Source organism: Asterias rubens, chromosome 18 (genome assembly GCF_902459465.1).
Source record: "Asterias rubens chromosome 18, eAstRub1.3, whole genome shotgun sequence".
Taxonomy (NCBI): Eukaryota; Metazoa; Echinodermata; class Asteroidea; order Forcipulatida; family Asteriidae; genus Asterias; species Asterias rubens.
The window spans coordinates 10,230,010-10,246,135 of NC_047079.1; the positions used below are offsets into that span (position 1 = coordinate 10,230,010).

The window sequence follows — 16,126 nt, forward strand, 5'->3', positions numbered from 1 at the left end:
TTTTTTTAAACAGAGTACCACACAAGTACCTTCTCGGATCAGCACGAAAAACATGCAGACAGCCACATTTTGGCTGGTGTCCGTAAATTCGTACACGACTCTAGTGTAGCCAAGCGGTAATGCGGACAAGGGGGCGTGCGTACGAGAGACACGCACAGGCTGACCGCTATCGTCAGTGGCTGTCGGCTCGTCCCAAACTGCAATACCCTGCTGGTCACCGAACCTCGCAGACCCAAGCACAGTGTCCGGGCAGCCTGTTATAACTGGTCGGGTGTTGTCGACATCTACATGTAACGTGTTGTTAAAGGGATGGTAAAATCAAATCATCAAAAGGTTTAAACTTGGTCTTTAAAACATGATAAATCTCTTCATAAATCAAATTTGATAAACATTACTTCATACTACATACAATAAAGGGGCATTTAAAAATGAACAAAGACTTGCTTTGTGTCTTACAAGCATACCAATTGTTGATTTTAGTTAATATGTATTCATTGCTTTGCCTCTTTATCATCCTACATATACAGTCATTATGACAAGGTTGCTGGGACTGGCCAAATAAATTACCTCTTTATAACAGGAACCTTGTTATAATAGGACAGCAAAACAAAGGAAAAAAAAGCAGAAATGAGATTCGGGACTTCAGATTATACTCTCCGTAAGCAGAACCTCTTTACAACAGTGCTCTCTATAACAAAGATTGACTGTATACTATACAAACAAACGTACAAACACACTAATACAAAAATACTACAATAACAAATAAAGATCTAAAAAAAAATTATTCAAAGGCAAAATTTCTTTTGTAAGACACAGGATTACATAACTCCCATATCCTACCTCTTCTTATATCAATGACGAAGCTGCATATTGCCTCATTCCCACTAGTATCTACGAAAAAATACTGCACGGTCGTCGACCCCTCGATGAAATACGTATCTGGTTCGTGGGTTTTCCCTATGGTGACCGACTGACCACTGTCGTCAGTCGCAGTGGGCTCCTCCCACGTAACGTACGCTTGATTCGTACCAAGGGCAGCTCTCCCGACGATGTCCCTCGGGCATCCAGAGATGATCGGTGGTGTCGTGTCTCTTTCCTCTGTACCAAAAATAATCTCAAAGCTAAAGATTTTCTGAAAGGAGTTGCCGGGCCAGGTTAGTGTTTAAGAAGTTACATATGAAGTGTGGACCTGATAACAAAAGGGTGGACAAGACAAGAGTCCACAACACATGCAGCTCTGTGTTGCAGTCACTCTGTGGACATTTGTTCTGTACACTAAAGGAAAATCCTATTCTTCAACACTGTTAAAGACACTGTATGGACAAAGGTAAGTCCACATAGTGTTTTAAGTCCCTGAATAATGTGGAAATCTTTCATTTTCAGGTCCACAATTCGTTTGTAGCGTTAAAACAGTGTTTTTGACAGTGTTGAATAGAAGTTTTTTTCTAGAGCGCACAGAACAAAGGAATGTCCACAGAGTGTATGCAACACACAGCTGTATGGTGTTTTGTGGCAGATGAACCGAAAATAAACCAAAATGTATGGAAAATTTTCAAATAGCAGTGATTTGTATTTAAAATTAAAGCCAGCGAAGAAACTCTGCGATGTTCAAACTCCTTTCCTTGTTAGTGCTTTACTGCAAAGAAAGGCAGAGAAAAATATCCACGCAAAAAGAAATGCAAATAAACGTTTGGCTTGAGAAGCGATGCTAACGTTCACTGACATCAAAATTTAGGCAAATGAGAAAGAAAAGAAATCAGCAAAGCACCGAAGGCATGATTTTTTGTTTGTGGTGAATACGCCCTGAAAGAAAAATGACCATGATGATGGGCTTGATGATGATGATTAAATGATGATGGAAAAGATTCAGATCTGAGGCTTCTGCTGCTGGTTATGACGATGACAATACTGATTAAGATGATTTATAAAGATAAGAAAAAAAATCATCACAATGTACACATCTTTTTATATATAGGCCTTAATATGAGTAAACGTACAGCGCTAAGAAATAATACATTTGTACCTGCAAAATAATATTACACCAATGGATAACAATGGAACCAATGTTACGATAGAAAACAACGAAAAGTTTACTACAACAAAAACGACTGTGTACTGTTTCAGCTTAGTACAACAGAAACTTAAAATAAGTTTCTTGTATAAATTAAATGTTATGCAACCAAAAAGCAACAAAAACTAAGACAACACCTGAGACAATGGGTGCAGAGTCTCCCGATAACGCAACAAATGCTAAAATGAAACAACAACCGGGGCAGTTTGAAAATCTAAACCACTCGTAATTTCTCTGCCTCGACATTCCCATTCTCAAAATGGCCACAATCTTGAGCCAGGTTTCGGTCATGAGTAATAGTCCAACCTGTATTATTATCATTATTTTCTATTTAATCATAGACTTGCAAACCAGTAACCTTTTTTCTAATGTGTTACTTCTACATGGCCAATGGCCGCCACCTCACAGAAGCAAACATCACAACACCGACAGCAAACTAAGGCCCAAGTTCACCAAAAAATATACCTCTTTGTATAAAAACCATAAAAGAACACACAGCTTGATTCGCAGCCGTGTCGTTGAAATAATAGGTAACAGCCGTTGAGCCGACAGGGAACAAACTGGATGGTGTGTGAGTTCGGCCAACTCGAACTGGTTTGCCGTCACCATCTACTGCTGTGGGCTCTACCCAGAATGCAAGGCCTTCACTGGTACCTCGGTAAGCCACTCCCTCAACCCTCAGCGGACAACCAGTTATAACAGGAGGCGTTTCATCAACTGTACGTACAATGTAGGGAAACAATTTTATACATGAGGTCCCTCAAGGTACAACACTTGGCCCTCAATAGGTCAACACAAAAGTAATTGGTCAGATTAGTTAATGGATCATATCAGTGAATAAGGATTCTTAACCTGTCCATTCTCCAAAAAAAAATGAGATTTGTTGTAAGCTACTGTGCAGAGGTTCCACAGAGTTCGATACTTGGCCCCTAAAAGGGTCACCATTCAAGTACATGTGTATTTCTTTTTTAAATCATCTCAGAAAAACACTTTTTGTTAACAATCCCTCTACCACAAAGTTCCTACCTGATCCCATATCAATGAAAAAAGTGCACACTGCCTCATTATCGTTAGAATCGGTGAAAAAATACTGCACAGTAGTCCGTCCACTTGTAAGGAAAATTGCCGGCATGTGTGTGCGTCTAACTTGAACTGGTTGGCCGTCATCATCGGTGGCAGTTGGCTCATCCCATAAAACAAATCCTTCAGATCCACTTGGATTTAGGAACAATTTTTTTATATTTCTTGGTGGGCAACCACTTATTACTGGTGGTGTCACATCCACTTCTCCTGTCAACAAGAAATTGGTTCAAACAGAGTTTCAGTTGAGATATTTAGAACCGGGTATGATACAGTTTAGTCGCCAAGATTTCTGCCTTTTTTTTTCAACCAGGATATTTGGAACCGGGTAAGATACAGTATACGTGCCAAGTTTTATTTTGATACTACAACTACATTATATAATGAGGAATTTGTGTTAAATAACTTATTTGTCAACAGTGAATTGTCTGTGATGTTTACAAAAACTGTTCAAAATAATTAGAACATCAGTATATACTTGGAGAGTAGTCCACCATGCTATCATCTGATAGGGCAGTCTACAATTTGTTGTCAACTTTTACCCTCAAGAGTAAATACAGCCCCATTATTGTGAAAACAAATGTGGAGACAAACTGAGTTTCACAGAAGCAACGAAAGATAAGTCCTCTCAACGTCCCACGTTTGACCACCACCAAAGAGCGTATCAATCAAAATTCAGCAAAGAGTACCTTTCTCGATGGTAACCATAAAGGAACACACTGCTTCGTTACCGCTAGGGTCAGTGAAATAATAGGTGACAGTGGTTGAACCAACTGGGAACAGAGTCGAGGGTGTGTGAGTTCGGTCAACTTGAATCAGTTCTCCGCTGTTATCTGCGGCTGTGGGCTCTACCCAGCTCGCAAGACCTTCACTGGTGCCCATGTCGGCCATTCCAGCGACCCTAAATGGGCAACCAGTGATGACAGGAGGCATAACGTCTACTTCTGCAAAGTTATATGTAAAGGTTACAGATAAGTGATATACTTTTCATTGGCGAAGGTTCCTCAAGGGTCTATGTTAAGCCCTCAAATAGTCATTAACATCAAAGCACTTAAACACAGTACATGTATGTAGCTGCTCATCCGAATTAAAAATCAAACTCAAACTATGTTTCAAGATTTCAGGAGACTACATGTAGTGTCTATCAATGTTGACCAATCCCCACTCATATCTGTATTCAACAAAATTCTGCATGAAAGGCTGGCAGAAGCTTTTTGCCCTTTTTTCAAACAGCCCTGTAAAATCATTAGTGACAAAAAGTCCAAAACTGGGATCCATATCCCCTGAAGATAAAGATTCCAAGGAGCTTCTTTGAACATTATCCTCAGTGCTAGAGAAGTAGATCAAAGGTTTTTACTTTTTATCTGGAGAAAAACACAAACAAATTTGTCTACCAGGCAGACTTGAAAAAGTCTGAATTCAGATAAAAATCTGAAATTTCTCATCTCTGTTCCTTAATCACAAACACCACAAGTTACTTAGAAAGCTCTCCTACCCATCTCAACGATAAATCTACACTCTGCTTGGTTCCTGCTGGAATCTGTAAAGATATACTGAACAACTGTCGTTCCGAGAGGAAACATTGACGAGGGAGGGTGTGTTCGTGAAACTCGCACCGTTTCCCCGTCATCATCCAGCGCGAAAGGCTCGGTCCATGTTGCGACTCCTTCATTGGTAACCGGGTTCACCGTGCCGATGATATTCGGTGGACAGTTGGCTATTACTGGGGGAGTCAAGTCACTTTCATCTGTTCCAAAAACAGTTTGAAAATTTTACCAAATGTTGGTTTAAGACGCATTAGGTATCAGCCACCGGGTGCACCAGATGTATCCTGACACCATCTACGTGTTAAGTTTACTACCATGAAACAATTGGTCAAAACTGTGATACCAACGAGCATGAGCCCGCACAACAAGTGGAAAGACAACGTCACATGAATTCCAGTAAAACATACAAAGCACAATAACAACATGTGAAATGTACATGTAAACTCTCCAAATATGAGCCCACACACCAAATAAAACATACCAACTTTATGTAATGATGAAAAACAAACTTTCAGTTGAACAAAGACAAAATGACTACAGTGGGATTTGAACCAACGACCTCTGGATTAACGTGCTGGCACTCTACAAACTGAGTTATCTATCCCTGATGTTGGCAGTCTCCATAATTTGTCAATGGCTTTGTTCAGGGTGGCAGTTAGACGCTGTAGAACCGTTAGTTAACTTCTGTGTAGCCAGGGATCACACCCAAGTTTATGATACAAACTGGGAAACGTCAGCAGAGGGATCACCTTAAGAGGATGCAACACAGACCATGATGGAAAACTGACTGGGTTACATTGCATGACAAGCAACAGAACACAACATCCCAAAATACATGTACTTTGCAACACACATTCAGTTATTCAAAATTACATAGGCCTATAACCAGCACGGTAGCATTCTCCCTGAACGGTGGTCCACTTGCCAAATACCAGCTACAACACTCAAGGACCAATAAAATTCTTTCCCAGTCATGCCAGTGGTCCGGCTGGCTATTCCAATGTTAAAATAACATCCCTATTTAATAAAATATGGACAAGTGAAAAAATTAACAGACTAGTGGAATGACAAGGTCCTGCTGGCCAGTCACGGGAACCGTTAAGGGAAGAACTATCACAATCCTGATGTAAAAACAACCTTGACACACAACACAGTTTACATGGAAGCAAATTATACTTACTGAAAAGCATAATTAATGTAAACTTCCTAAACAGGCAGAAAATGACAGCATGAATGAGAGTCAATATGTTTTGGATGATTAGAAAGTAACACTAACAGCATGTAACACCACCATGTAGCACAACAATATTCAACGTTTGCTTCTCGTTTCCTTTTGCTGGGCAACAGAGGGCACCATTGCTTTGCATGAGAGCCAATCAGATCACGCGATATGATCTGTGCGCCGCAATTCCCAGAAGACAACCTACATTTTTGAAAGGCATTCCAATGGAAGTGCCATTTGAAAAATGAGAGTGGTCTCGCCCTTTCAAAGATGTACAACCGTCCTCGAAGAGTTGAAACCTTTGGGGAAAACCCTTACCAATAAGTTTTAAGAAGCTGCGAGGCAAACATAAATTGAGTTAGTATAAAGTCACACCACACCTGCAAGCTGTCTGTTAAAAGCTGTTAAACAAATCAAAACTTCACGCAGTTGGGTCAACCGAGGTAGAAGAACAAAAAGGTGGCTATTAGCGGAGCAGCGGTCAAACGAAACTCAAAAGTGTTTTTAGTCCGCAGTACCATCACAGCAAACTCTTAAATAGTACCTGGTTGTATTGTTACTGTAAATGAACAAGTGGCTTCGTTTCCACTTGTATCAGTAAAGTAATATGAAACCCTCGTTTGCCCAACTGGGAAATAACTCGACGGGGAGTGAGTTCGGGAAACTCGCACTGCCTGACCGTCATCGTCACTCGCATCAGGCTCAGTCCATGACGCGATACCTTCGTTTCTGCCGGGGTCAGCCATTCCACCGACCCGGAACGGACAGCCACGAATGACCGGGGGTATATCATCAATTCCTGTAATTTAAAAAACACTTACAGATATTATAAGTTATCACACAATCGCGAATGGAATACGGTAAAAATATAGCGCTGCTGCGTTCCTTAAATCCATTAGGCCGAATTGATGTGCATCTTAAAAAATCGTGGCACCGCATCAAAGGGGAAAAAGTTGTTTTCTCCTTTGTAAAGGGCACCTCTATGAAAGACCAGGGGCATTCGAGGCAATTGCCTCAGTTGTTGCCTCCGTGAAGCATCATGCCTCTGCCCAGGTGTTAACTGGTTCAGAGAACAACAAATTTGAAAAACTAAGAGGAGTAATTGTTTAATTACACATCTAGAGAGGAGAAAGGAAGCCAATAAGTCCAAGATATGTACACAAGATTGATATACCTGTTAGTGTTTATTGTGTTGTCATTTATTTAGCCTTTCCGAAAGACTCTGCTAGTGTCGAAACGTCAGTCCACTAACTATTTATTTTGCATTTAAACAGGGATTTTGCTGGGGTTTCTATAACCTGGCGGGATTCCGTTTGGATCCTGGTGGAATCCCAGTTTCATTTTCTATGGAGAAGCAGTTTTCAACAACTTTATTTTCTCACAATATAAGTATCCTGATTCTAAATAACAGGTTTTTAAATCAAAATTTGAAAACTCTTTTAAGTGGTTGAAACATTCCATGACCACAACATCATGTTATTATTTTTAGCCTCCCGAGAAAACCAACATTCTGTGGCACCATGCCAGGCTCAGGGCATAATTGGTCTCCTTGGACATACCTTATTAACAGCTGTACCCCAAAGACAGAAACATGAGGCGAGATGTCTCACCATGTTAGAAATAGGGGGGAGCTCCGAGTGAGGACGGAAACCACACATGGGGAACTGGACTGATAGAAATATTTGGATTCAAAAGGTGTGTTTATGTGATAAATCATTCTGTTCTTTGTGGACAGTTTTGAGAAATAACCACCATATGTTCTGGTATGTGATGTGAGTAACCGAGAACAGATATAAGATGCGAGTAGATTGCGTCGGTAGAATTACAGGTCATCTTTATGCCAGATTCTTGGTATCATCTGCATGTAGATTGGAAAGTTTTGAACGTTTCACAACATAACTCTAGATAAGTTAACTGGCAATGTGGAAAATAAGATACTGGGGGCCCAATTTTATCAAGCTGTTTAGCAGTGGAAACTGCTAAGTATATTCCTAAGTAAAATTCACGCTATTTCACCCTCCCTTTAATTTTGAGACTTAACATAATCGTATATTGGACCCACAAAATTGTACGTTTAACTGTAAATTTATTGCAGGAGAGGGCATTTGGGTGCCATCTTTTATAAAATACCGATAATTTCTTCAAAATTCAAATTAGGAGTAGCAGTTTGATAGAGTGTGCTCTCCACCAACCCAAATGTTGAAATAGATATCTGTAATCCTCTAACCCAAGCCAGCGTCAACGTGGAATGAATGTATTCCACGGAATGTTAGCGCGTAGAGTTCATCTGCGGCCAATTGTCAAGTCATACTGAAGTTTGCACTCATGATCAGAGCCAGGCAATAAATCCACCAGGAAAACCTCTTAAATGCCAATTCTTAAAGGGGAGGTGTTTGGTAATGACTCTTAAAATTAACGGCAATAAAAACTGACTTGGTTAGATAGAAGCCTACAGAAGCTTTAAACAATTTGAGAAACATTTAACTTTGAAATATTGTGGTTAGGAAAAAGTGTATCGGTTATTATGCCTCAAAATTTGAATCTGAGAAACCTTACTATCAGCATAGAAAAAAGACAGAGATCAGATTGTAATGTGACCAATAATGCGACCACCTTTTGAAATGAAATGACGCTTAATAGTTTTATTGTACACATCTACATAGAATTAAAACAACGAATTAAGGGTCTACTTTGCCTTTAAGGGATGGTGTAATGTACACACATTGTGTACGAGTTGTCCAGATGGGTTTTGAAGCATGCAAGATGAGGTATCAATGTATGTTTGTACTAACTACTTTGCTGTGTAGCTTTTTCTCCAAAACTTGTCATGTTTGCGGAATAAATTTAGAAAACTAGTTATGAAAGGGATGAAGTCGGCCTGAACTGCTACTTTCGCGAAGTGGATTGAGAGAACTTCTTGATAGTTTGTCAGATTATCTTATTGCCAAAACAAGAGCGCTGAAAATGGGCATGTCCAAGAAAATTACAAGCAGAAACTACAGTTTTCTATCAAACTCAAAATCAGGGGTGTGGGGGTGGGGGGGGTAAAAACCATTTATTCTACATGCTTTATACTACTTCAAAACAAGTAAGTAACTATTGCCATTAATTTTAAGAGTGATAACCGAACCTGTACCTTCCCTTTAATAATATGGAATGGTTTCCATTTCCTAGGTTCCTAAGTGCAAACTTTCTGACTTCAATCCCAACTTAATCCATCTTGACTTCCTCCAGTCCAATCATGAAATATTGAGGCTGTCTGCCAACAGTGAAAGATTGGCATTCACAGGTATGTTTAGTCTCAGAAAGATTCCCTTGGACATTTGTAAATCCCCAGTCTGTATGGTCAGCCTGAAGGTTTTACCTTGTCAGGTCAAGGCAACGCAGTAAAAAGGGTGTCTGTATTTTAAAGACATTGGACACTATTGGTAATTGTCAAAGACCAGTATTCTCACCATATCTAACCATTTGCATTTAATAACAAACCTGTGAAAAATTTGAGCTCAATACGTCGTCAAAGTTGCAAGAGAATAATGGAAGGAAAAAAACGCCCTTGTTGCAAAAGTTGTGTGCTTTCAGATGCTTGATTCCAAGACCTTAAAATCAAATTCTGAGGTCTCGAAATCAAATTCAAATATTTAAGTGAGAAATTACTTCTTTCTCGAAAACTACGTTACTTCAGAGGGAGCCGTTTCTCACAAAGTGTTTTACTATCAACAGACAGCAATTCTCATTACTAAGTAAGGTTTTGTGCTAATTGTTTTTTGTTTTTTTGGTATTACCAATAGTGCCCAGTGCCTTTAAAGCAAAGAGGAATTTCTTTTACAGTAGTCGTCTGGACTTTCATGGTCAAATTTCACCAGTTTCTGCTATTACATTTGTCTCTCTTTATGAGCGGCCTCTCGGAATAATGAACTTGTGCTAAATGTTATTAGGTTTAACCCTTACACTGAGTGTGTGTAAAGCACCGTGTCCGTACAGTGAAAAAATATATACAGGATTCGAACTGCCTCTAGCTACCAAGCAACGTCGGTGGTCTAGTTGGTATCTGCTCCAAAATGGCAAAGGTCAGAGGTTCGAATACCATCCGAGTTATAATGCCTGAGGATCTTTTTATTTAACAGGACTCAACATTTAAATTGATCTTGGAGTCACTTAAAAAAAAAAAAAAAATTATTTATTTTATTTTATTTTATTTTATAGGCCTACATTTTTGTTAAGTTTTTCGTTAGTATTTTGTTTACATTTGTACCTGTTAAACTTATAACCAGTAAATTTTCATTGTTCTATTGTATTCATAGTGACTGCATGACAGTGCTTTGTAAATACTGGTTTTATAAGTAATATTACAATTTTCATTTTGGTTGTGAGCACTGTCCAAAGTCCTGTAAAAGAATATTGCAAGCATCTCGGGTTGAATTCGAACCCACGACCCTCGCAGTTCTAGAGCAGTGTCTTACCAACTAGACAACCGAGATTGCCCGGTAGCTACAGGCAGTTCGAATTCTTTTGTTTTGGCAGCGGGTAACGGAACGGTACACAATATATTTATTATATAAATAACTTAAATGTTCCACTGCAGTGGTATCAAAAACAGTGCACTGTTCTTGATATGTTTAGAAGTTAGCCTACGACACTTTATAAAATTAAAAAAAATTGTTTGCTCTGCATGTGGCCTTCAACTTTAAATCCGACAATAAATCAAGAACCCCTTGAGAAGTTCAAGCACTGACCAGTCGTTAAGCTATGGTCACTGTCAGACATTGAGGCATGTGCTTTGGGGGTAAACACATGTACAGTTGGAGGTCTCTACCTAAAACTTACACAAAAACATACTGTTTGTGTTCACTACAAACATCCCCAGAATATCCTCCAAAGGTAGGGTCATACATTGGTAAATACTACCAAAGTTAACGAGTCCAAGGAGCGTTTTCATCTGGAAATTTTTGCATTGCAAAATATTTTGACTGGACGGATTTTGTGCACAGTGAATACTCCACCACTAAACAGCTTGATAAAAGTAGGCTCCCCACAGTATCTTACTTTCCAGATTGCCAGTTAACTTATCTGGTGTTATGTGTGTAAGTTTGACAATCTACATGAAGATGATACCAAGACTGAACGGATTTTGAGCACAGTGAATGCTGATATTTAGATGCAAATTATGACTTTTGAATAGCAAGTGACACATTTTGGGTAGCATTTTGCTCTGCTATACAAGCGAAATCGTTCACTGATTACCATAAAGTCTTACATGATGAGAAGCACTGAAGCTGTTGATTAGTATAAACTATTTTGAGAAAGGATACCCTTCGAAGTTTGGATAATTTTTCACCCTGATACATTTGAAGCTAAGAAAGAATTTATGCAGGAGTCGATTCTCAGACTTCTGAGGGTTATCTGAAAATATATAAAGTTACTGAGTACTTGCATTTTTTTCATTTTTTTTCTTTTTCGTTGTGGAAAATTTCATGACAAATCTGACAAACCAACAAAAATAAAATAAAATTGGCTGTTACAAACTGTTCCACAAACTGTTCCAAGCCAAAAAATGTCAGGCCAAACCAACCAATGTACAAACAATTCATAGTGGTAAAGCAGTTTGTCAGACTTGCACTGGTTGCAATGTTTTACACTAGTTTAACCTCACTTATAAAAGAGATTTATTAGATGGTGTTTCCACAAACTCACTTGGTTGTGGTCTTCACAATGTTAAGTTTGAAATCCTACTTTTATAAGAGGATTGTCAAAAAAAAACATTTCCGTAACGACAATGGGGGACAAATCTACCACTCAAACTTCCCGTATGGGATTCTAAAAAAAAGAATGAAATCTGTATCAAAGAGAGAAAAAAAGACACAATAAAACCCATACACCAAATAATATCAACTTCAACTTCCCTATAATCCCACCACAATCCTTGGTTGGGATTTTCTAAATATCACCACGTCCCTGGGGGTTATTCATCATAACAGAAAACTGGGTCAAATAGCTTCTCGCCAGATTCCTCCAAATGGTTCTTTTGGTCTTTCTTGTTCGGGGAGGTTTGAACCTGGGGCCCTTGGTGAACTTTAGGGTGAAAGTGACTGGCTTTTAAAAGTAAATCCCTTAGCTAGACTTGAATGAGAGGGGATTTGGAGGTTGCTGAACAAATGTTGCACAGGAAACTTGTCTAGCAAGCTATAACTACACGTATTACACTTTTTTTTTTTTTTTTTCTTTTTTTAGGCTGCACATAATTCGTGCGTCCGCAAGTTGCATTAAACTGTGTGAGTTGCTGGCTGTTTTTTTCCGGTCTGGGAATGTTTAACATGCATGTGGCTGTGATGTCTTTGCCAGAAAGTTCGAGAGATATCAAAATACTTAATGGGAAAAGGAATTCAAAAAGTCTACTTTTCTGTCGACCTCTTATGAAATGGATTCTGGTTTTGATATGACAGTCTCAGTGTTCTTGGCCCAAATTCATAGAGCTGCTTAGCAGAATTGGGTTACCAGCAGATAGACCATATCATATGTACCTTTCGTGGCTGGTATCCTGCTAATTGTTGCTTAGCAGAAAGGTTTTAAGTAGTATTGTCTGTTTGAGCAGCTATATGAAATTTGGCCTTGGATCCAGCTGCCAACATTTGCATCTTGCATTCAGGGAAATTTTGTGATACATTTGCAGGCCTGTATGCTTCGTTTTTGAAAGGGCAGGGGCGCCAAGGCATGTTCTACTTAGTAAAGGGCACACCTTGAGGAAATTGTAAATGGAGAATTTCAAGGGCACCAAGGCAATGACCATAGGACATTGAAGCAATCACTTTCATGTGAAGTATCACCATCCGGGCTGCATTTGGGGGAAATATTTAGAATTAGGCCTACATTTAACATAGCAGGGAAACACTTTCCATATCTGAGAGATTTTAAAATTTGTTCATCAGAACATGGGAAGATTGGTTTGTATTGTGGAAACTTTTTGCAGAATCCGAAAGAGTTGGAAGCTCAGCTGTTTCGTCAATTTTCTTTCTTTCTTTGTCTTTCCCTTATTGAGTGGGAGAGTGGGGGTTGGTGGGTGAGAGTGAACTGTTTTTAGTCCACCACAAAGCTTTAAAGCTTAAAGCTTGTTTGCATTGGTGAAACCTTATGAAAGATCCACCCATCTGTTTTTTGTTTTTGTTTTTCCAAAGACTACTATCCATCAATTTAAAACCTAGGTAGACAGTAGAGCTGTATAGCTCCATTGGTAGACTAAACACAGCCCTTTAACATCTGACATGGCAAATGAGTAACCAAGTCAGAAGAAATTAAAGTTGACGCCTGCTCCCACTTTCATGCTGTCCGTTAGCCCACCTGCCACCCCAACCAATCTCACATGAACTAAAAGTTACAAGCCGGACATCATTTATTCATGACATTAATTCCAAACCCAGTAATAAAGAAAACACAGACAACCTCCTACAAAAGTCAGGCTCAGCCAAAACAAAACAAGAGGTCTACAAATAACAGCACACCTCTGCAAAGCTTTCTATTTTTATTGCTTTCCAGCGAACAAAGAGGAGAACTTTCACACTCAAGGATGCTCCTTACCAAAATAAACAAAACTACCAACCGCTGAAGCCTGACAATGGTTCTGAGATAACAGAAACCATGCAATGACAAAGAGCTCGGGATTCTAGGATTGGCTCAAAGGTGTGAGATGGCCTGGAGAATAAATGAGTCTGCACGTGGGAAAGTCTAGCTTTAAGAGCAGATACTAGTTTCAGGGGAAAAATATTAAGACTAAAAAGTGATTGTCCGAGTAATCAATGCAACCGGAAACTAAGACACTTTTGAAATCTTTACAACCATCTTTAAAAACGGAATCTGTAAAAACGGAATCTGTAAAACGAATGATCAAAGATGGCAGGTATTTTCCTGGAAAATGTGCCACCAGTGTGTCCGACCATCTCCTATATCAGGGTGTACGAGCATGAAAGCAGGTTTTCTGCTTCTTCTCACCCATTCACTCTTGCTATAAAACTTTGATATTCATATAATAATAATAATAATAATAATAATAATTTCAAGTCTGCTTGATAGTTCTTTATTTTATCACAGATAAATATCAGGAATGAATTCACACAAAAATCTGTCAGAAAACCACATTCCTGATACCTGTGATCTGAAAATTTCTGTCTGATAATAGACCTGTGTGTACGTGTAGAATATGCTCACCACGGAACTTCCATGACGTCAACAAAACTTTTCAAATAAAAGCCTGCAAGCCTTGAGAGATTACATCCCAGGCCCTTAGGTAAACAACTCTGTGAGGATATAGACCAAACTCAACAATGATGGATCATCCAAACGAACATTTATTTATCCTTTTGCCAAACGATGGAATGTTTGAACAAAAGTCTATGAGGCTACCAATAGGTCAAATTTACTTTCGGTGCAAATATTTCTCCTTCGTGATTAATTTAAATCGATTTGATAGGAGTTAAACGTGTTCAAATCAAGGTTACAGAGGTCTGTGGTCATAAATTCAAAGAAAAATTCAAGGAAATGCGATGGCCCAGGTAGCAGCCCTCCAGCAGATATAAAAGGAAACACTTGTAAGAAAAATTTCTTGTTAATAAAAACAAAATGTTGTTCATATAACTCTTCAAGAGCACCACAGATGTACCTCTTGTAGTATAGCCTCACTTATGTGCCTCTTGATTCATAGCTGCACTATGCGCCTCTTGTTTCATAGCCCTCCTATGCGCCTCTTGATGAATAGCCTCACTATGCGCCTCTTGATGCATAGCCTCACTATGCGCCTCTTGTTTCATAGCCTCACTTTGCGCCTCTTGTTTCATAGCCTCACTATGCGCCTCTTGTTTCATAGCTGCACTTTGCGCCTCTGTTTCATAGCCTCACTATGCGCCTCTTGTTTCATAGCCTCACTATGCGCCTCTTGTTTCATAGCCTCACTATGCGCCTCTTGATGCATAGCTGCACTTTGCGCCTCTTGTTTCATAGCCTCACTATGTGCCTCTTGTTTCATAGCCTCACTATGCACCTCTTGTTTCATAGCCTCACTATGCGCCTCTTGTATCATAGCTTCACTACGCGCCTCTTGTTTCATAGCCTCACTATGCGCCTCTTGATGCATAGCCTCACTATGCGCCTCTTGATGCATAGCCTCACTATGCGCCTCTTGTTTCATAGCCTCACTTTGTGCCTCTTGTTTCTTAGCCTCACTATGCGCCTCTTGTATCATAGCCTCACTTTGCGCCTCTTGCTTCAAAGCTGCACTATGCGCCTCTTGATGCATAGCATCACTAGGCGCCTCTTGTTTATAGCTGCACTATGCGCCTCACCATGATGATCCTTATGTTGGGTATTAGTGAATACCTATACGTACTTCACCGCAACTCGGCACAGAGACAAGTCCTCCTAAAATCTGCTTTTTTTCTATTCCTTAGAGAAAATAATTATCAAGGTGACAATACAATGAAAAACGAGCAATCAATCAAAAGAGAGAAACAAAAATCATTCTTACCACATCGTGATGGCTTCTCATCGGACCGATCTCGGCAGTGAGGTATCCCATCGCAGAGGAGTCTTTGATCAACGCAGAGTCCGTCGTCGCAGTAAGTCTGTTGGCTGCTACAGGGGGCACGGGATAAACACGACAGCTCATCAGAACCGTCAGAGCACTCGTAGCGACTGTTGCAGCGAAGCGACTGTGGTTTACACTCCCCGCTGTCACACCGGAAATCATTATCCCCTCTGCAAAAAGTCGGAATCGGAAGCGTCGGTACGGTTGTTTCAACTGGCCGTTGCGTCGACACCGGAACTGATAAAAAAAGCAGGAGGAAATTGACGGAGAGTAAGAATAATTTCTGTTGGGATTTCACAGTACTCCCCATCGAGGCCACTAAGCTTTCCATGGTGATGTTAATAAACACCAAGTGTGAAGTCGTCAATTTATTTCCAAATCCTGAGTAGAGCTGGAGGAGCACAATGCCACATCAAACAAAAATGAAATTCCCTTGCAAAAAGGTCCGTTGACATTCCTGAGTTTATGAGCGGGGGATAGGGCTAGCTACCACATGCAAGGGAGGATGAACTGTTTGTTCCCCGTGCCAGTCTAGTGAATGAACTCCCCACACCAGCCGGCAAGCTATGGTGCTGCCAAGTTTCTACAACCTAGCTGGCTGAGTGCACTGGCACGTTGGCTGTCAGGAGGCAATCTGA

At 39.9% G+C, this 16,126-nt stretch overlaps 1 protein-coding gene across 4 annotated transcripts in view; it reads right to left on the bottom strand.

The window, feature by feature from the left end:
- Positions 1-16,126, bottom strand: part of LOC117302294 (basement membrane-specific heparan sulfate proteoglycan core protein-like) — a 122,191-nt gene that overhangs the window by 66,961 nt on the left and 39,104 nt on the right. For 2 of the 4 annotated variants that reach the window (XM_033786171.1, XM_033786170.1), the window contains exons 6-9: positions 15,429-15,725; positions 6,465-6,719; positions 841-1,098; positions 30-284 (exon numbers count right to left, since the gene is read on the bottom strand). In XM_033786171.1, coding sequence (XP_033642062.1) covers positions 30-284; positions 841-1,098; positions 6,465-6,719; positions 15,429-15,725 — 1,065 coding nt within the window. The remainder of the gene's footprint in view (positions 1-29; positions 285-840; positions 1,099-6,464; positions 6,720-15,428; positions 15,726-16,126) is intronic. The other 2 variants (XM_033786172.1, XM_033786173.1) reach the window with 2 other exon arrangements.